General features: G+C 41.6%; 1 protein-coding gene across 1 annotated transcript in view; it reads right to left on the reverse strand.

The window, feature by feature from the left end:
- Positions 1 to 23,098, reverse strand: part of snta1 (syntrophin, alpha 1) — a gene marked incomplete at its 5' end in the record, with an annotated part of 67,468 nt that overhangs the window by 41,949 nt on the left and 2,421 nt on the right. Inside the window, one exon of the mRNA XM_084166601.1 lies at positions 7,922 to 8,107. Within this exon, the coding sequence (XP_084022727.1) occupies positions 7,922 to 8,107 (186 nt within the window). The remainder of the gene's footprint in view (positions 1 to 7,921; positions 8,108 to 23,098) is intronic.

The raw sequence follows: 23,098 nt of genomic DNA on the forward strand, positions 1-23,098 counted from the left end.
CATACAGTAGAGTAGCCTTTTCAGACGGTAGACCATGTAGATAAGACATACAGTAGAGTAGCCTTTTCAGACGGTAGACCATGTAGATAAGACATACAGTAGAGTAGCCTTTTCAGACCGGTAGACCATGTAGATAAGACATACAGTAGAGTAGCCTTTTCAGACGGTAGACCATGTAGATAAGACATACAGTAGAGTAGCCTTTTAAGACGGTAGACCATGTAGATAAGACATACAGTAGAGTAGCCTTTTAAGACGATAGACCATGTAGATAAGACATACAGTAGAGTAGCCTTTTCAGACGGTAGACCATGTAGATAAGACATACAGTAGAGTAGCCTTTTCAGACCGGTAGACCATGTAGATAAGACATACAGTAGAGTAGCCTTTTCAGACGGTAGACCATGTAGATAAGACATACAGTAGAGTAGCCTTTTAAGACGGTAGACCATGTAGATAAGACATACAGTAGAGTAGCCTTTTCAGACGGTAGACCATGTAGATAAGACATACAGTAGAGTAGCCTTTTCAGACCGGTAGACCATGTAGATAAGACATACAGTAGAGTAGCCTTTTCAGACCGGTAGACCATGTAGATAAGACATACAGTAGAGTAGCCTTTTCAGACCGGTAGACCATGTAGATAAGACATACAGTAGAGTAGCCTTTTCAGACCGGTAGACCATGTAGATAAGACATACAGTAGAGTAGCCTTTTCAGACCGGTAGACCATGTAGATAAGACATACAGTAGAGTAGCCTTTTCAGACCGGTAGACCATGTAGATAAGACATACAGTAGAGTAGCCTTTTCAGACCGGTAGACCATGTAGATAAGACATACAGTAGAGTAGCCTTTTCAGACCGGTAGACCATGTAGATAAGACATACAGTAGAGTAGCCTTTTAAGACGGTAGACCATGTAGATAAGACATACAGTAGAGTAGCCTTTTAAGACGGTAGACCATGTAGATAAGACATACAGTAGAGTAGCCTTTTCAGACCGGTAGACCATGTAGATAAGACATACAGTAGAGTAGCCTTTTCAGACCGGTAGACCATGTAGATAAGACATACAGTAGAGTAGCCTTTTCAGACCGGTAGACCATGTAGATAAGACATACAGTAGAGTAGCCTTTTCAGACGGTAGACCATGTAGATAAGACATACGGTAGAGTAGCCTTTTCAGACCGGTAGACCATGTAGATAAGACATACAGTAGAGTAGCCTTTTAAGACGGTAGACCATGTAGATAAGACATACAGTAGAGTAGCCTTTTCAGACCGGTAGACCATGTAGATAAGACATACAGTAGAGTAGCCTTTTCAGACCGGTAGACCATGTAGATAAGACATACAGTAGAGTAGCCTTTTCAGACGGTAGACCATGTAGATAAGACATACAGTAGAGTAGCCTTTTCAGACGGTAGACCATGTAGATAAGACATACAGTAGAGTAGCCTTTTCAGACCGGTAGACCATGTAGATAAGACATACAGTAGAGTAGCCTTTTCAGACCGGTAGACCATGTAGATAAGACATACAGTAGAGTAGCCTTTTCAGACGGTAGACCATGTAGATAAGACATACAGTAGAGTAGCCTTTTCAGACCGGTAGACCATGTAGATAAGACATACAGTAGAGTAGCCTTTTCAGACCGGTAGACCATGTAGATAAGACATACAGTAGAGTAGCCTTTTCAGACCGGTAGACCATGTAGATAAGACATACAGTAGAGTAGCCTTTTCAGACCAGTAGACCATGTAGATAAGACATACAGTAGAGTAGCCTTTTCAGACGGTAGACCATGTAGATAAGACATACAGTAGAGTAGCCTTTTCAGACGGTAGACCATGTAGATAAGACATACAGTAGAGTAGCCTTTTCAGACCGGTAGACCATGTAGATAAGACATACAGTAGAGTAGCCTTTTCAGACCGGTAGACCATGTAGATAAGACATACAGTAGAGTAGCCTTTTCAGACGGTAGACCATGTAGATAAGACATACAGTAGAGTAGCCTTTTCAGACCGGTAGACCATGTAGATAAGACATACAGTAGAGTAGCCTTTTCAGACCGGTAGACCATGTAGATAAGACATACAGTAGAGTAGCCTTTTCAGACCGGTAGACCATGTAGATAAGACATACAGTAGAGTAGCCTTTTCAGACGGTAGACCATGTAGATAAGACATACAGTAGAGTAGCCTTTTCAGACCGGTAGACCATGTAGATAAGACATACAGTAGAGTAGCCTTTTCAGACCGGTAGACCATGTAGATAAGACATACAGTAAGTGGAGCTGAAGATTCCTGGTCTGGTGGGGTTTAGGAAGAGCTCCTTCCTGTTCATCACTTTGCCCTAGAAACCTCCCATTATGCCCCACGCCACAGCACATGGTGCACCACCGGTACTCTTACCCACCCCCCTCCCACCAAGACACGCTAAACACTGCACATACTGTACGTACACACAGTGTGCATGTAAGCTGTATGTACGCTGTAAGCAGAATGTATGCATGCACACAAAAACATGCTTGCACACACACTCGCACAGGCACACGCACACACACACACACATTCTGTTTCTCTCTCCTGTCCACGTCACGCTGTCACCTCTCTGCCACCCAGACACCCTCTGTGACACCCTGTCAGGCTTGGTTGCCCTGGGAAGCATGCTGCCAACCTTCCTCTCACTGTGTGGGAATGCTGCCTGGTTGGCCAGGGGCAGTGATGAGTGCAGTCTCAGGGCAGAATCCAAATGAAGTCCAGGCTGAGATATGTGTCAAAGGCAGTGTTCCCTTAACCTGGGTGGAGTTGGTTCAGTGCTTTTTGTTAGAACACCTCTCCTCTAAGCCAGAGGTTAGATAAATGACCTTATTAGGACAAACTTATTTATACAGTATTAAAGTAAAGTATCTTATATAATAGTATGAATTATTCTCTATATTATATATACATCCAAGTCCAGGTATTGACAGACACATTATGTCAAGTATGACCACATCAGGTGCAGCTCTCTCTCTCTCTCTCTCTCTCTCTCTCTCTCTCTCTCTCTCTCTCTCTCTCTCTCTCTCTCTCTCTCTCTCTCTCTCTCTCTCTCTCTCTCTCTCTCTCTCTCTCTCTCTCTCTCTCTCTCTCTCTCTCTCTCTCTCTCTCTCTCTCTCTCTCTCTCTCTCTCTCTCTCTCTCTCTCTCTCTCTCTCTCTCTCTCTCTCTCTCTCTCTCTCTCTCTCTCTCTCTCTCTCTCTCTCTCTCTCTCTCTCTCTCACAGTAAGCTCTGATAAGAAATGAAAACCTGTTCAATCGGTGATGTTTTGCTGTTATATGCATCTGACCTTCTCAGGTGTTTATGTCACCCAGTTGGATTGATTATTCCATTTCCACTCTAATGGAGGGATGCCAGGAATACTGAAGAGCCTGTCCCTCTACACTGCTCAAATATGTTTACGTCCATTATGCCGTGCATTATCATTCAATATTATTATCAACATAAAGTGCAATAATCTAAAGTAACATACCACAGGCTTGAAATAGGGATATCTGTTGTAAACTGTACACATAAAATGCTAATTGTAACTTAAAGGGATAATTCATCCAAATTACTAAATAACTTATTGGTTTCCTTACCCTGTAAGCAGTCAATGGACAAGATATGACATGCTTTGGTTTAATTCCCTGGCACTGTTTCCTAATGCTATTTTTTTGCATTTGTGGCAAAAATCTCATTCAAGTCATGTTGGGCGATTAGGCCTGGCTCGAGGTTGGCGTTCCAATTCATCCCAAAGGTGTTCGACGGGATTGAGGTCAGGGCTCTGTGCAGGCCAGTCAAGTTCTTCCACACCAATCTCGAAAAACCATTTCTGTACGGACCTCGCTTTGTGCAAGGGGGCATTGTCATGCTGAAACAGGAATGTCATTGTATGCGTTAAGATTTCCCTTCACTGGAACTAAGAGGCCTAGCCCGAACCATGAAAAACAGCCCCAGGCCATTATTCCTCCTCCACCAAACTTTACAGTTGGCACTATGCATTCGGGAATGTAGCGTTGTCCTGGCATCCACCAAACCCAGATTAGTCCGTCGGACTGCCAGATGGTGAAGCGTGATTCATCACTCCAGAGAACGCGTTTCCACTGCTCCAGAGTCCAATGGCGGCGAGCTTTACACCACTCCAGCCGATGCTTGGCATTGCGCATGGTGATCTTTGGCTTGTGTGCAGCTGCTCAGCCATGGAAACCCATTTCATGCTCCCGACAAACAGTTATTGTGCTGACGCTGCTTCCAGAGGCAGTTTGGAACTTGGTAGTGAGTGTTGCAACCGAGGACAGACGATTTTTACGTGCTACACGCTTCAGAACTCGGCGATCCCGTTCTGTGAGCTTGTGTGGCCTACCACTTACAGTTGACCGGGGCAGCTCTAACAGGGCAGACATTTGACTATCTGACTTGTTGGAAAGGTGGCATCCTATGACGGTGCCACGTTGAAAGTCACTGAGCTCTTCAGTAAGGCCATTCTACTGCCAATGTTTGTCTATGGCGATTGCATGGCTGTGTGCTCGATTTTATACACTTGTCAGCAACGGGTGTGGCTAAAATAGCCGAATCTCCTAATTTGAAAGGGTCTCCACATACTTTTGACCATGTAGTGTATGTTTTGAATTGGATACCTAGTTATTAGTCTGTTCTCCATCATATTGTATAGGCCTACCTGCTGCTGCAATGTTCGAATGTCTCTCTCTCCTTAAGGCGTCAGTATGCTTCAGTTCGGCTGGCCCCTAGCCAAACTTGGCTAGGCGAACCGAATGAGTGCGCTCGCATACTCCCTTAAAAGACTACCACTAATTTGAAGGGGTGTCCACATACTTTTGTATATATAGTGTACTTTAGATGACTGACAGGGGGCGCTGTTTTGAAGCCACACACGTCCATCTTGGCACTCCCCCACCATTGTAAAACATATTTTGGAAGCTATAGAAATGCATTTATAAATGTCTACATTAGTTTTTGCCACATTTATTCTATTACAGACACGTTAATGCATAATTTTAAAATGTATAAAACATTGAAAATATATATTTCTTACAAAATAAAAACGGAAATATCACATTTACATAAGTATTCAGACCCTTTGCTATGAGACCCGAAATTGAGCTCAGGTGCATCTTGTTTCCATTGATTATCCTTGAAATGTTTCTACAACTTGATTTTAGTCCACCTGTGGTAAATTCAATTGATTGGACATGATTTGGAAAGGCACACACCTGTCTATATAAGGTCCCACAGTTGACAGTGTGTGTCAGAACAAAAACCAAGCCATGAGGTTGAAGGAATTGTCTGTAGAGCTCCGAGACAGGGTTTTATCGAGGCACAGATCTGGGTAAGGGTACCAAAACATTTCTGCAGCATTGAAGGTCCCCAAGAACACAGTGGCCTCCATCATTCCTAATTTAGGGGACACCAAGACTCTTCCTAGAGCTGGCTGCCCGGCCAAACGGAGCGATCGGGGGAGAAGGGCCTTGGTCAGGGAGGTGACCAAGAACCCGATGGTCACTCTGACAGCGCTCCAGAGTTCCTCTGTGGAGATGGGTGAACCTTCCAGAAGGACAACCATCTCTGCAGCACTCCACCAATCAGGCCTTTATGGTAGAGTGGCCAGACGGAAGCCACTCCTCAGTAAAAGGCACATGACAGCCCGCTTGGAGTTTGCCAAAAGGCACCTAAAGGATGTTTTTCAGTGGTAGGGACTGGGAGACTAGTCAGGATTGAGGGAAAGATTAATAGAGCAACACATTTTTTAAAATCCATTTTAAAATGTCGAAAAAGTCAAGGGGTCTCTCATTGGCCAATACATAACATCAACAATCTAGGGTTTATATACATAATTGGCTGCGCTCTCTCGTCTCTCTCGTTGAATTACAGCAAACACTTCATTGAAGAATCCCGTCCATAGTTCCCACCCCTACTGTTGACCAATCACCGACGAAGGGGCATAGAGATCGGCTACCGAACTTCGACTTCCCTCAAGAAAAATGTTGTGTGTGTGAACAGCCGGGAAAAAAACTAACCAACACCAAAACTAACGTCACTCAATTTAGTCAGAATATAAGCGCAAACTGTTTCGACTGGGAAGCATGCGACAGGCTTACCAGTAATTCAAAGAACTTCAACAAGAAAACCCTACCAAAGATGTCATATGGAGGGGCTTTCACAATCAAGTTGATCTGATTGAACTCTATGGAAAGCTATGGAAGTCAACACATATCCACAGATTCAGAATGCAATCAATGTCATAGAAAATAAAGAAAAATACTCTCACATGTTGGACTAAAGTTGCCAAGACAGGAGCACAGAGACAGTGTGCGAGCACTTCTCTTTCTTTTCCAAGTTCTGGAAGTCACAAGACTATCACAGGTGTCACAATGGACAAAGTAGCCAATACAATGCCATGTTGCCTGAACTACCTCAGGCTTAGCGCTGTTGTTTATAAACTGTTGGAGAATGCAGGAGCACTCCTAGATACAACAGAAGACTCGCAATAACCTCCCCCTCAGCAAAGTCCCAAAGCCTCTCGACATGTTTCCTGCCAAATCCGCTCCTCAGGGTGAGTAACCCATGAAATGATTTCTGACATTATGGATCACAGGCCTGGTGGATGAGCTGCCTGATGCTTTTCTGCTCCTGTGTTGACAGGGCAGAGGGATTTAGAGTGATTTCCCCTGCCTGCCTGGCTGCCTGCCTGGCTGTGGACTGCTGTGGAGTTGTGTGCCAGCAAGCTAACCCGCCTCACATTAATAAACTGGTGTATCCGCCTACTGTATGCATGTCTCAGCGGGCGATCTGGACAGTACTGGAGAAATTGGTGGTCAACAGCCTAACTTAACGCTACAGAAATTCACTCAAACGTATTCTTGTGGATATTGTGTTTCCCTTCTACAGCACAGCATAAGTCCCTTTTGTAGAGCGTAGAATAACAGACCTGTCCAATGATGTGCACATTCATTATGCACATAAAAGATTGGGAGTCACAGAACACCTGTGATGCAATCGATGGACAACATGCATGCCTTCTATTGATCTCAGTTAAAGACCTCATCTCAAATTCAACACTGTCCGTTTCCCTTCACCTGCTGCTGGAGCTGCCTGGCCTGGCTAACAGACAAAGAACAGTGAACCTACAAGACCACCTCCAGGACTTTCTCCACATTGCTCCCCTGCAGTGCCGACCGGCAGCCTAGAAGTTCTCAATAAGTTTCCCCCGATTTATGACAGGATCTCATTTTAGCTAGTTTCAATGTGGCGTTTGAAGGGTTCTGATGGGATTTGCAGCAGCCATTATTTTTGGTTCAATAGGATCAACTCTGATACAGATGTAGGATTTTAATTTAAGCCATTTTGCTACAGCAGGAAAATAATCCTGCAGCAACAGGAAATTTGAATTATTATGTAGATTATAATTAATGGACATTTTTATAGGGGTTGATACATTTTTTAAAAGAGAAAATCAAGTATGAAATTTCAAAGTGGAAATTACAAACTTCAGAAGCCTTTTTAAACCTCAAATACACTACAAATTTTAACACTACAAGTTATCCTGTAACAAACAGGGTGATCAAATGTAGATCCTACATCTGTAACCCCCCTCTAGAGCCCCGGCTCCATCTCAGCGTGCTAAGAGGCTTTTCCTCGAGGTGAGAAATTTCTATTTCTTGGCAGTTGTTTGCTACTGCTATCCAAAGTGACTTACTGTTCACTTACTCACAGTTCATCTTGCTTCTAATCCACTGAAGGAGAAGCAATCCACCTCATGGCATGCAATGCTGGGTTTGAACCTATACACCAGCGACCTTTCGGTCGATAATCGACTTGGTCACGCTACAACATTTCTTGGAACCCCGGCCTGGCAGAAATGTTCTGGTGGTGCTTACCCTCTAGGATGACCTCCTTCCCTGTCTTCTTCAGAGCCTGCACGGCGTCGTCGTGTGTGGCCTCCCGGAGGTCAGAGCCGTTGACCGAAAGTATGGCGTCGCCCACGTAAAGGGCATCCGTCTGGTCAGCCGCCAACCCTTTGAAGATCTTCGAGATGAGAATAGGCATTTTGTTCTCTTTTCCACCTGCAAAGTAAAGCATATGGCATCGGTTCAGTTCATCTCAAAGGAATCAAATCTAATTTTATTTGTCACGTGTCGAATACAACAGGTGTAGACCTTACAGTGAAATGCTTACTTACAAGCCCTTAACCAACAATGCAGTTTTAAGAAAGAATACCCTAAAAAAAAAAGAAATAAAAGTAACAAATAATTAAAGAACACGGTACGCTTCTCGTACAAAGTATAAACCAGATGGTTACCGGCTAAGAGTGTGCCCCTCTCCTTAAAGGAGATGGGATGTGAATATGAAATATGGTGGTCTACAGGAATATCGTACGCTTTTTCCTAGGGCGTAAAGGTGACAGGCAAAGATTTTTTCCTGTTTTTCCAAACCTTTCATTATACAACAGCTAAGTACATCATAAAATGATCTGCAATAATATTTTGGTAAGGGTGGATTTTGTATCCTTGATATAACACTAAAAGAGGCATGACTACCAGTCAACATACTCCTTTGGAATGCTTGGAAATTATGTTATTTGAGGGCATTGTGAAAATTCCATAATTTGAAAAGGTTAAAAGTCAGAACTCTATTTCACGTTTTACATTTCATCCAGCTATTCCAATCAGGAAAAATCCCGGTGCCGGGATTTCAAAGTAGTTTTCATTTTTCACTTATGCTGCACTGTGACAGTCCGTGGTCGGTCGGATTTATGCTGCACTGTGACAGTCCGTGGTCGGTCGGATTTATGCTGCAGAATGAGAAGATAAGACGCTGTTCTACTTCTAGCTAACTATAATAAATCGCTTGAAACAATACTACTGTTTACAGTTATCTTTATTTATGGACAGCTCAAAGTGGTATGAATATTTGTGATTGAGAAAATGCTTTTCATAAGTATCGAACCATCCAACGATGGGATCTATAAATAAATGATCTGGTAACAGTTATCTTTATTTATGGACAGCTCAAAGTGGTATGAATATTTGTGATTGAGAAAATGCTTTTCATAAGTATCGAACCATCCAACGATGGGATTTATAAATAAATGATCTGGTAACAATTATCTTTATTTATGGACAGCTCAAAGTGGTATGAATATTTGTGATTGAGAAAATGCTTTTCATAAGTATCGAACCATCCAACGATGGGATTTATAAATAAATGATCTGGTAACAGTTATCTTTATTTATGGACAGCTCAAAGTGGTATGAATATTTGTGATTGAGAAAATGCTTTTCATAAGTATCGAACCATCCAACGATGGGATTTATAAATAAATGATCTGGTAACAGTTATCTTTATTTATGGACAGCTCAAAGTGGTATGAATATTTGTGATTGAGAAAATGCTTTTCATAAGTATCGAACCATTCAACGATGGGATTTATAAATAAATGATCTGGGCTCCCAAAAGGACTGATCTCTATAATATATAAACAAGCTAGCCATTAAAAAAGGATGGTCCACAGATCTAAGTGATGGAACAGAATATGGAAAAATATTACCTTGGCATCACGTAATCCGAACCATCAACATATGCATTTTAAGTTTGTTCACAGACTGTATTTAACACCAAGGAAACATTTTACGATGAAATTGGCCCCAACTCCCAACTGTTCACTGTGTCCCCTAAATTAGGTAGGCACATTCCGTCATATGATGTGGGATGCCCTGCAGTTAAATGCTTCTGGGACAAAGTTACAAAATTAATTTCAAAGTGCATGAATGTAAATATTCAATGCTTGCATCTACTATGTTACTTAATGATGAAAGCTTCTTTGAATCTCTCAATTAATCAAAGACGATTACTGCTGGCAGGCAGCACTGCTGCAAAAAATATGTTGGCTCTTAGATGCCAATCACCTCACTCTCTCCCAATTCGTCAGTGGATACAGTTGCTATTAGAAGTTATGACATTAGAATTATCGACAGCGAGAATGAATGGTGTGAGTCAAGGAACAATTGAAGCCTGGACAAATACACTTGACTGTGTAAAGAATAATCTCAGCTAAAGCCCAACACATACAAATAAACAATTGGAGCTGTGATGAACCTGCCTGGAAGAGGAAGCAAGTGTATTTTGACCCCAAGCACAGTGAGAAGAATGGTTCAAGTGGCAAAAAAATCTCCAAGGATCACAGTTGGAGAATTGCAGAAGTTGGTTACATCTTGGGGTCACAAGTCTCTAAAACACCTCTTAGACACCACCTCCATGCCAACAAGTTCATTGGAAGGGTTGCCAGAAGAAAGCCTCTGCTGTCACTAAACCACAAACATAAGTGCCTGGAGTTTGCTAAATGTCATTGGAACTTTGATTGGAACCAGGTTTTATGGTATGATGCGACCAAAAATATATAGCTTTTTGGCAACAAACACAAGAGGTGGGTTTGGCGTAAAAAGAGCCATGGTCATGCAGAAAATAACCTAATCACCACTGTGAAGTATGGTGGTGGATCTTTGATGTTGTGGGGCTGTTTTACTTCCAAAGGCCCTGGGAACATTGTTAGGATACATGGCATCATGGACTCCATCAAGTACCAGGAGATTTTAGTCAAAAACCTGTCTGCCTCTGCCAGGACGCTAAAACTGGGTCATCGTTGGATCTTCCAACAGGACAACGATCCAAAGTAAAACTCAAAATCCACACGAAAATGGTTCACTGACCATAGAATCTAGCTTTTGCAATGGCCATACCAGTCCCCTGACCTAAACCCCATTGAAAACCTGTGGGGTAAGCTTAAGAGGAGAGTTCACAAGTGAGTACCAAGGACTCTGAAGGATCTAGAGAGTTTCTGTATGGAGGAATGGTCTCAAATCCCTTCCTATGTGTTCTCCCACCTAATCAAACATTATAGGAGACGACTCTGAGATGTTATCTTGGCAAAGGGAGGGGGCACTAAGTACTAAATGCAGGGGTATCAATAATTGACTCATGTTTTTGAATGAAATAATTATTTATTGATGACCATTTTATTTTCTTTGAACAATTTGAACTCAATTATAGGTTTGGTTCATATAATACTTTGAGTGTAAGATCAAGCTGATAAACAACAATGACATTTTTTCGCCGTCTTTTTTGTTCATATTTACCTGGGGTGCCAATAATTCAGGAGGGCACTTAAGAAAGTATTCACACCCCTTGACTTTTTCCAAATTTTGTTGCGTTACAGCCTGAATTAAAAATGGATTAAATAGATACTTTTTGTCACTGGCCTACACACAATACCCTATAATATCAAAGTGGAATTATGTTTTTCGAAATCTTTACAAATGAATTAAAAATGAAAAGCTGAAATGTCTTGAGTCAATAAGTATTCAACCACTGTCATGGCAAGCCTAAATAAGTTCAGCAGTAAAAATGTGCTTAACAAGTCACATAAGTTGCATTGACTCACTCTGTGTGCAATAATAGTGTTTAACCTCTTAAGGATTGGACCCTTTTTTTCAATTTTCGCCTAAAATGACATACCCAAATCTAACTGCCTGTAGCTCAGGACCTGAAGCAAGGATATGCATTTTCTTGATACCATTTGAAAGGAAACACTGAAGTTTGTGGAAATGTGAAATTACTGTAGGAGAATATAACACATTAGATCTGGTAAAAGATAATTCAAACAAAAAAAAGATGCGTTTTCTATTTATTTTTTTGTTCCATAATCTTTGAAATGCAAGAGAAAGGCCACAATATAATATTGCAGTTTAGGCGCAATTTAGATTTTGGCCACTAGATCCAGTGAAGCGTTGCAATACTGGACTGAGTTAATGTGCCGAATTGGTAAATTGATACATTTTCAAGTACATAACTATACAGAACATACACAAATTATATGGTAATACAAAATGTAAGTTTACACACTCCCAGGAATGTCATACGTGATGGATCATTAGCTTATACACTAACGTTCACACATCTAGATGGCCGGGCGGGGTGGGTGTGGAGCCAGAGACAGCAAGGGTTCAAACTGTAGAACCCAGTTCCTTCATTTGAATATAAAAATGGATTTTATCAAACCAAACTATGCTACATTTTATCTCTGGGACCCTCAGGATGACAAATCAGAGCAAGATTACTGAATGTAAGAACATTATTTACCTTCAGAGGTGAATGTATCAAACCAGTTGCCGTGATACGTTTTTTGTTGTTGTGCACTCAAACAATTGTCCTCAAACAATAGCATGGTCTTCTTTCACTGTAATAGCTACTGTAAATTGGACCGTGCCGTTAGATTAACAAGAATTTAAGCTTTCTGCCCATATAAGACATGTCTATGTCCTGGAAAGTTTGCTGCTACTTACAACAGTCATGCTAATCACATTAGCGCATGTTAGCTCAACCGTCCCGTATTCGGGACACCGATCCCGTAGAGGTTAACATGATTTTTTAATGACTACTCATCTCTGTATCCCACATATACAATTATCTGTAAGGTCCCTCAGTCGAGCAGTCAATTTCAACCACAAAGACCAGGGAGGTTTTCCAATGCCTTGCAAAGAAGGGCACCTATTCGTAGATTGATCAAAATAAAAATAAACATACAGTTGAAGTCGGAGGTTTACATACACCTGGTTGGAGTCATTAAAACTAGTTTTTCAACCATTCTACACATGTCTTGTTAACAAACTATAGTTTTGGCAAGTCGGTTAGGACATCTACTTTGTGCATGACACAAATAATTTTTCAAACAATTGTTTACAGACAGATTATTTCACTGTATCACAATTCCAGTGGGTTAGAAGTTTACATACACTAAGTTGACTGTGCCTTTAAACAGCTTGGAAAATTCCAGAAAATGATGTCATGGCTTTAGAAGCTTCTGATAGGCTAATTGACATCATTTGAGTCAATTGGAGGTGTACCTGTGGATGTATTTCAAGGCTTACCTTCAAACTCAGTGCCTGTTTGCTTGACATCATGGGAAAATCAAAAGAAATCAGCCAAGACCTCAGAAAACAAATTGTAGACCTCCACAAGTCTGGTTTATCCTTGGGAGCAATTTCCAAACGCCTGAAGGTACCACGTTCATCTGTACAAACAATAGTACACAAGTATAAACACCATGGGACCACGCAGCCGTCATACCGCTCAGGAAGGAGACGCGTTTTGTCTCCTAGAGATGAACACACTTTGGTGCGAGAAGTGCAAATCAATCCCAGAACAACAGCAAAGGACCTTGTGAAGATGCTGGAGGAAACAGGTACAAAAGTATCTATATCCACAGTAAAACAAGTCCTATATCGACATAACCTGAAAGGCCGCTCAGCAAGGAAGAAGCCACTGCTACAAAACTGCCATAAAAAAGCCAGACTACGGTTTTCAACTGCACATGGGGACAAAGATCGTACTTTTTGGACAAATGTCCTCTGGTCTGATTAAACAAAAATAGAACTGTTTGGCCATAATGACCATTGTTATGTTTGGAGGAAAAAGGGGTAGGCTTGCAAGCCGAAGAACACCATCCCAACCGTGAAGCACGGAGGTGGCAGCATCATGCTGTGGGGGTGCTTTGCTGCAGGAGGTTTCTGGTGCACTTCACAAAATAGATTGCATCATGAGGAAGGAAAATTATGTGGATATATTGAAGCAACATCTCAAGATATCAGTCAGGAAGTTAAAGCTTGGTCGCAAATGGGTCTTCCAAATGGACAATGACCCCAAGCATACTTCCAAAGTTGTGGAAAAATGGCTTAAGGACAACAAAGTCAAGTTATTGGAGTGGCCATCACAAAGCCCTGACCTCAATCCTATAGAAATGTGTGGGCAGAACTGAAAAAGTTTGTGCGAGCAAGGAGGTCTACAAACCTGACTCAGTTACACCAGCTCTGTCAGGAGGAATGGGCCAAAATTCACCCAACTTATTGTGGGAAGCTTGTGGAAGGCTACACGAAACGTTTGACCCAAGTTAAACAATTTAAAGGCAATGCTACCAAATACTAATTGAGTGTATGTAAATTTCTGACCCACTGGGAATGTGATGAAATAAATAAAAGCTGAAATAAATCATTCTCTCTACTATTATTCTGACATTTCACATTCTTAAAATAAAGTGGTGATCCTAACTGACCTAAGACTGGGAATTTTTACTAGGATTAAATGTCAGGAATTGTGAAAAACTGAGTTTAAATGTATTTGGCTAAGGTGTATGTAAACTTCCGACTTCATCTGTACATTGTATCTACCTTTGAGCATGGTGAAGTTATTAATTACACTTTGGATGGTGTATCAATACACCCAGTCACTACAAAGATACAGGTGTCCTTCCTAACTAAGTTGCCGGAGAGGAAGGAATATATAGAGTTGACATTTATTCCATTTTGAGTTTGCATCCCAATATTACACTTTATATACATCACAGAAGACTGAAATATAACAAAACTGTTTGACATACAAATACCACGTCAGGTTTTTTAAATAATCTTTATTAATTATGAAATTATGAAAACCAATCCTGTTGGTCATTGACTGCAGGAAAGGGCTATATCTGCTTGAAAATCTATGTCAAGACCTGTAAATGGTTGCCTAGCAATGATCAACAACCAATTTGACAGAGCTTGAATCATTTTTTAAAGAATAATGGGCAAATGTTGCACAATCCAGGTGTGCAAAGCTCTTAGAGACTTACCCAGAAAGACACAGCTGTAATCGCTGCCAAAGGTGCTTCTACAAAGTATTGACTCAGGGGTGGGGTATACTTATGTAAATTAGATATAATACATTTGCAAACAAGTTTTCACTTTGTCATTATGGGGTATTGTGTATAGATGGGTGGCCAAAAAATCGATTTCATCCATTTTGAATTCAGGCTGTAACACAACAAAATGTGGAATAAGTCAAGGGGTATGAATACTTTCTGAAAGCACTGTACATAACAGCGCATCACTGCACTCACAGCAGTGCTCAAGCAGTTTAATTTGAAAAGCTGAGCAAGGGATAGGTTTCCCATTAAGACTGCAGTTGTAGAACATACGAGGACACCAGTCATCCACTTTGCCCGGCTGCGGTGTCTTCTCTCTAACAGGATAATGAAGCTCAGTTCATAGGCTGATGAATCTGCCACTTCCACGGGGCCCTTCGTGGTAAATATTGTCAATAATGTCAAGTGCCAGTCGGGTGTCGGCCTTAAAGCGGCTGAGAAATGTTCAGAAAGAGGATTAAATCAAATGAATTCAGAATATATCTATCACAGGTTGGCTCCCACGGGCGATTCCACAGATTTAATTTGTGCATCGTCTTTCTGAGACTAGAGCCAGGTGTCTTCAATAAAAAATGCTGGGGCTGACACACTCACCCATGCATCTCAATCACAGGGGCATCGGCGCAGACGGCGACTCCCTCCGCTGTCAACACGATCTTTTATGTCTGTCTGGGTCTAGCGGTGCACACTAGAGAGACATTTGATGGTTGTTTGTTCGGTGATTGAGGTGCAGAAATAATGCCCACCGAGTTGAGATTCTGACCTCTGATGAATTGTGTGAGAGGCATATGAGGTGATAGACAGCGGGAAAAATATCCAACTGATATAACAGAAATACCAGAAAAATGTATCCAGACTGTAATATCACCAGGTGATCAAATTGATATCACCAAGGAACAAACTCCAAATAGACTTTTAGATTAGATCATGAACAAATCATAGGCAATATGCTTTTGGGGCAATATTTCATTGACTACATTCTTTGCAATCAACTTGAATGTAAAATTCGAAACAAATAAATCACACTTGATGAATATTGCACATAATTTAAATAGTAAGCATTCATACCCCAAAGTCTTGATTGAATGTGATTTTCACCAAAGAAATAGAATCAGATGTTATTTTTCTGATTTTAACATCATATATAATTTCCACGCTATTTGATTATGCACATACTTTAGTTACAAGGAAAATGAATCACACTTGTCAGATTAAAATGAGGTCTTACATGTTTTTTTAAATTACAACTTGGATTTATACTATTGATTATTGTTTCAAACAACTGGTGCAGGACTTGATGTGTTTGATGTTAAATGTCAGGAATTGTGAAAAACAGAGTTTAAATGTATTTGGCTAAGGTGTATGTGAACATCCGACTTCAACTGTAAGCTTCTTTCACTGCGTTACCCTAACACTCCGGACCTCTTACCCCGCCCCCAGGAGAGTACAAATATAAGCCATCGGACGCCAGTAATCACCCCAGCACCTGGTCAGTACGCGTTCACCCATATAATGAGTAAATGGCTGGGACGGCTGCCAAAACCACTGGACAGACACGCTAACATACTATATCATCTGCATAGTACAGTATAAACCACGAGAAGGGTGCTCTTCAGCATTTCCCTTAAGTCAGCTGCAGCGTCTTGTCCCTGTATCTGGGCAAACTACAACCTTGAAAGAGATAAGAGGACCACCTACAGAGAGTGTGATGAGGGAACAATACAGACAGGCAGCACTCTGTCCACCTTGTCTAAACATGTCATATCAAATCAAATCAAATTTTATTGGCCACATGCGCCGAATACAACAGGTGCAGACATTACAGTGACATGCTTACTTACAGCCCTTAACCAACAGTGCATTTATTTTTAATAAAAAAGTAAAATAAAACAACAACAAAAAAGTGTTGAGAAAAAAAGAGCAGAAGTCAAATAAAATAACAGTAGGGAGGCTATATATAATAATAATAATAATATAATATGCCATTTAGCAGACGCTTTTATCCAAAGCGACTTACAGTCATGCGTGCATACATTTTTGTGTATGGGTGGTCCCGGGGATCGAACCCACTACCTTGGCGTTACAAGCGCCGTGATATACAGGGGGTACCGGTGCAGAGTCAATGTGCGGGGGCACCGGCTAGTTGAGGTAGTTGAAGTAATATGTACATGTGGGTAGAGTTAAAGTGACTATGCATAAATAATTACCAGAGTAGCAGCAGCGTAAAAAGATGGGGTGGGGGGGGGGCAGTGCAAATAGTCCGGGTAGCCATGATTAGCTGTTCAGGAGTCTTATGGCTTGGGGTAGAAGCTGTTGAGAAGTCTTTTGGACCTAGCTGTCAAACAAGGTTTTAGGAGGACATCACTCCTTTGTTCCCACAGTGTGAATAGACGGTTTGACTAACAATTGAATGAGGAACGCAACACACTTGACCGGTTGATTCTGACTAGAATCTCTAGGGAGATTTATAATTGACATGTTTCACTTTGTCGCTCCTGAGGGATACAACCAATGCTTATTAAAGCTGATTGACTATTTAACATATGATTTGTTGCATGAGCTGAACATCTGAGATGTGCAAACATTTCTACACACTGGTCTACTTCTACCCACAGTATATGGTGTCAAGTCAAACTTAAGGGTTTAAGCTACCTTAAATGTAGCTGTGCGAGAGCTGCCGAGAGTGCTCATTGGCACTTTAGACCAAACGCAAGGTCGAATCAATGCTTCCCTCCACCAAGCCAAACATACACACACACCGGCAGACTGCTCCACTCCCATCAAATACTTTTAATCTCAGGCCAATTACAACTGCATTCTGGGAGCTTCTCGTCAGCTGTTCGCATTGGGTGTCAGCTGGCCGCCTCCTGCCTTTTGCTCGCTCTCTCTCGGCTTGACGCAGCAGCGCCACTCTGCTGTGCCAGCGGGGAGTCACCGGTTGGTGGTTGGTTTTACTTATTTAAACGGCGCCATTTGATTTTCAAAGCCACGATAAACCACTGAGGTGAACGCCATGTCTATGTCATTAGGGGGACTCATTTTGTAGGGATACAACACGAATACAACACCATCACCACCACCGTTGCCTGCCAAACAACGTTGAAGCGTTTTGCATTGCAGCAGGTCCAGGCCGTCTATCAAAATGGACTCTCCTGTGCAGGTTGCCAGGGTGAAATGAGGGTCTGTCTATACATGCAGAACTTCCAGGAAGCCAATCACGCACCCCCCTCAGACGTCATTGTAGAGCTGGGACGATAAACCGACCATTCTGATCACTTATCGCAGGGATTTGTCTGATATTGTTCATTACGATGAGTAGCCTATACATTTTATTTTATCCTCATCAATCTACACACAATACCCCATAAAGACAAAGTGAAAATGTAGAGAAATGTATAATAAATATTAAACTGAAATACCTTATTTACATAAGTATTCAGACCCTTTGCTATGAGACTCCAAATTGAGCTCAGGTGCATCCTGTTTCCATTGATCATCCTTGAGATGATTCTACAACTTGATTGGAGTCCACCTGTGGTAAATTAAATTCATTGGACATGATTTGGAAAGGCACACACCTGTCTATATAAGTTCCCAAAGTTGACAGTGCATGTCAGAGCAAAAACCAAGCCATGAGGTCGAAGGAATTGTCCGTAGAGCTCAGAGACAGGATTGTGTCGAGGCACAGATCTGGGGAAGGGTACCAAAACATTACTGCAGCATTGAAGGTCCCTAAGAACATAGTGGCCATCATTCTTGAATGGAAAAAGTTTGGAACCACAAAGACTCTTCCTAGAGCTGGCTGCCCGGCCAAACTGAGCAATCGGGTGAGAAGGGCCTTGGTCAGGGAGGTGACCAAGAACCTGATGGTCACTCTGACAGAGCTCCCGAGTTCCTCTGTTGAGATGGGAGAACCTTCCAGAAGGACCACCATCTCTGCAGCACTCCACCAATCAGGCCTTTATGGTAGAGTGGCCAGACGGAAGCCACTCCTCAGTAAAAAGCACATGATAGCCCGCTTGGAGTTTGCCAAAAGGCACCTAAAGGACTCTCAGACCATAAGAAACAAGATTATCTGATCTGATGAAACCAAGATTGAACTCTTTGGCCTGAATGCCAAGCGTCACGTCTGGAGAAAACCTGGCACCATCCCTACAGTGAAGCATGGTGGTGGCAGCATTATGCTGTGGGGATATTTTTCAGCGCCAGGGACTGGGAGAATAGTCAGGATCGAGGGAAAGATGAACAGAGCAAAGTACAGAGAGATCCTTGATGAAAACCTGCTCCAGAGTGCTCAGGACCTCAGACTGGGGCGAAGGTCACCTTCTAACAGGACAATGACCCTAAGCTCACAGCCAAGACAATGCAGGAGTGGCTTCGGGACAAGTCTCTGGATGTCCTTGAGTGGCCCAGCCAGAGCCCGGACTTGAACCCAATCGAACATCTTTGGAGAGACCTGAAAATAGCTGTGCAGCTACGCTCCCCATCCAACCTGACAGAGCTTGAGAGGATCTGCAGAGAAGAATGGGAGAAACTCCCCAAATACAGGTGTGCCAAGCTTGTAGTGTCATACCCAAGAAGACTCAAGGCTGTAATCGCTGCCAAAGGTGCTTCAACAAAGTACTGAGTAAAGGGTCTGAATACTTATGTAAATGTGACATTTAATTTTTTTTTTTTTTTTTTATTGTCATAAATGTTCTAAAAATCTGTTTTTGCGTTGTCATTATGGGGTATTGTGTGTAGATTGATGAGGGGAAAAAACTATTTATTCAATTTTAGAATAACGCTGTAACGTAACAAAATGTGGAAAAGTCAAGGGGTCTGAATACTTTCCGAATGCACTGTGAGTACTAGTACCAGATCAATGTGCAGATGGTAGATATGTACCGTGCCTTCGGAAAGTATTCACACCCATTGACTTTTTCCACATTTTGTTGTGTTACTAAGTGGGATTAAAATGGATTTAGTTTTCTTTTTTTTCTTTTTTTATCTACACAAAATACTCTGTCAAAGTGGAAGAAAAAGTGGAAGAAAAATTCTAAAATGTTTTTTATTTTTTATTAATGGAAAATAAAACACTAATATACAGTATCTTGATTAGACAAGTATTAAACCCCCTGAATCCATACATGTTAGAATCACCTTTGGCAGCGATTACAGCTTTGAGTCTTTCTGGGTAAGTCTCTAAGAGCTTTCCACACCTGGATTGTACAATATTTGCTAATTATTCTTTAAAAAATTCTTCAAGCTCTGTCAAGTTGGTTGTTGATCATTGTTAGACAGACATTTTCAAGTCTTGTGGGGAGTGTCAATGTAGTGTGTGAGTGAGTGTGTATATGGTGTGTATATACAGTGGGCAGAACAAGTATTTGATACACTGCCGATTTTGCAGGTTTTCCTAATTACAAAGCATGTAGAGGTCTGTAATTTTTATCATAGGTACACTTCAACTGTGAGAGACGGAATCTAAAACAAAAATCCAGAAAATCATATTGTATGATTTTTAAGTAATTAATTTGCATTTTATTGCATGACATAAGTATTTGATACATCAGAAAAGCAGAACTTAATATTTGGTACAGAAACCTTTGTTTGCAATTACAGAGATCATACGTTTCCTGTAGGTCTTGACCAGGTTTGCACACACTGCAGCAGGGATTTTGGCCCACTCCTCCATACAGACCTTCTCCAGATCCTTCAGGTTTCGGGGCTGTCGCTGGGCAATACGGACTTTCAGCTCCCTCCAAAGATTTTCTATTGGGTTCAGGTCTGGAGACTGGCTAGGCCACTCCAGGACCTTGAGATGCTTCTTACGGAGCCACTCCTTAGTTGCCCTGGCTGTGTGTTTCGGGTCGTTGTCATGCTGGAAGACCCAGCCACGACCCATCTTCAATGCTCTTACTGAGGGAAGGAGGTTGTTGGCCAAGATCTCGCGAAACATGGCCCTATCCATCCTCCCCTCAATACGGTGCAGTCGTCCTGTCCCCTTTGCAGAAAAGCATCCCCAAAGAATGATGTTTCCACCTCCATGCTTCACGGTTGGGATGGTGTTCTTGGGGTTGTACTCATCCTTCTTCTTCCTCCAAACACGGCGAGTGGAGTTTAGACCAAAAAGCTCTATTTTTGTCTCATCAGACCACATCAGGATTTTAATCCATGACGGCGTTGTGTGTTACTAATGGTTTTCTTTGAGACTGTGGTCCCAGCTCTCTTCAGGTCATTGACCAGGTCCTGCCGTGTAGTTCTGGGCTGATCCCTCACCTTCCTCATGATCATTGATGCCCCACGAGGTGAGATCTTGCATGGAGCCCCAGACCGAGGGTGATTGACCGTCATCTTGAACTTCTTCCATTTTCTAATAATTGCGCCAACAGTTGTTGCCTTCTCACCAAGCTGCTTGCCTATTGTTCTGTAGCCCATCCCAGTGCAGGTCTACAATTTTATCCCTGATGTCCTTACACAGCTCTCTGGTCTTGGCCATTGTGGAGAGGTTGGAGTCTGTTTGATTGAGTGTGTGGACAGGTGTCTTTTATACAGGTAACGAGTTCAAACAGGTGCGGTTAACACAGGTAATGAGTGGAGAACAGGAGGGCTTCTTAAAGAAAAACTAACAGGTCTGTGAGAGCCGGAATTCTTACTGGTTGGTAGGTGATCAAATACTTATGTCATGCAATAACATGCAAATTAATTACTTAAAAATCATACAATGTGATTTTCTGGATTTTTGTTTTAGATTCCGTCTCTCACAGTTGAAGTGTACCTATGATAAAAAATTACAGACCTCTACATGCTTTGTAAGTAGGAAAACCTGCAAAATCGGCAGTGTATCAAATACTTGATCTCCTCACTGTATGGTCTAGTGAGTGTGTATCTGGTGTGTATATATAGTCTAGTGAGTGTGGGTAAGGTCAGTACAAGATAGAGCCAGTGCAGATAGTCCAGGTACCGTCAATTGACTACTTAGCAGTCTGGCTATTTAGCAGTCTTATGGCTTGGGGGTAGAGCAGAGTGAACAGTCTATGGATTGGGTGCCTGGAGTCTTCTGCAATTTTTAGTCTCTTCCTATGACACCGCCTGATATAGAGGTCCTGGATGGCAGTAGTAGTTTAAAGGATAATAAATAAATAAAATAAATAGATAAAAAAACTGTGGTGCAAATTAATGTTATAAACTTAGCATTCTATTTATCGTTATCTCATCAGTTCAGGTAATTTATCGCAATATGGATTTATGCGCATATCGCCCAGCTCCATGCCATAGTCCTCTAGTCTCTCCATGATAATGCATTATTCACAACAGCCATGATAAACATAGTCATTGATGTTTGATGATGGTGCCTTTTATATGATAGAAGTTCTCAAACTGAATTGTCATTGGCTATACAGAGGTATTTTCCTAACCAGCTTTGCTGCTGTTTTAAACATCAAAAGGAACGCGAAGCTATAGCCCACCACACCATGTTGGGAAAGCTGAGTGACACCTGCCTGTTCTGACAGGCAGACAGAAGCTTGTGGAGGAAAATAGTGTTTTATCAGCCTGGGCGCTACTAAACACAACTGAGCACAGGAATGTTAGTCTCTAGATTAAGAGATTTTTAAGGGGTTGAACTCCCCTCACCCCCTCCTCACACACACACAAACACACACACCTTCTCAAGCTCAAACAGGAGTAGGGATGTATTCTTAGAAATACCGCTTGAGACCTCAGAAGTCTTGCTCTTCCTACAAGCATGTTCCATCACTGTATCTGACTGCATGTGCATGCTATAGTTTTTTTTACAACATTTTTATTAACTTTTATTTAATCAGGGGAGCTCAATTGAGACCAGGGTCTCATTTTCAATGGTGCCCTGAGTGGTGTACAATAGATAATCCAGTAGCCTAGATGGAAAGGGTGTGTCTCAAAGGGTTTTTGTTGACTTTCTTTTCGATTTTGATGACGCAGTAAGCAGGAAGATAACTGCTTCCCAATCACAAGTTTGAGCCATAACTTTGATTGAGGTATACTCCAAAAAGACCATGGACTATACAGAGACATTTTTATGTATATATAATAACTTGTAAACACAATATTTTAAAGAAAAATCATGTAACTACTGTAATACATTAACTACTGTAATAAATAGATGTCCTAATTCAATATGACATATGGACCTTAGCCTACTTCTTTGATGTAGTAGACTGCCATATCATCTTAAATGTCAGCTTTTGGTATGGATATCAGAATCTGGCTCCAAATTCCCACGGGACTACATTAGACAACATTTCACTCCCATGACATCATGTAACTATTTCACAGTGGTGCTTGCTCTTATTTCTAT

This window comes from Coregonus lavaretus (genome assembly GCF_964263955.1).
Source record: "Coregonus lavaretus genome assembly, chromosome: 8".
NCBI classification, from domain to species: domain Eukaryota; kingdom Metazoa; phylum Chordata; class Actinopteri; order Salmoniformes; family Salmonidae; genus Coregonus; species Coregonus lavaretus.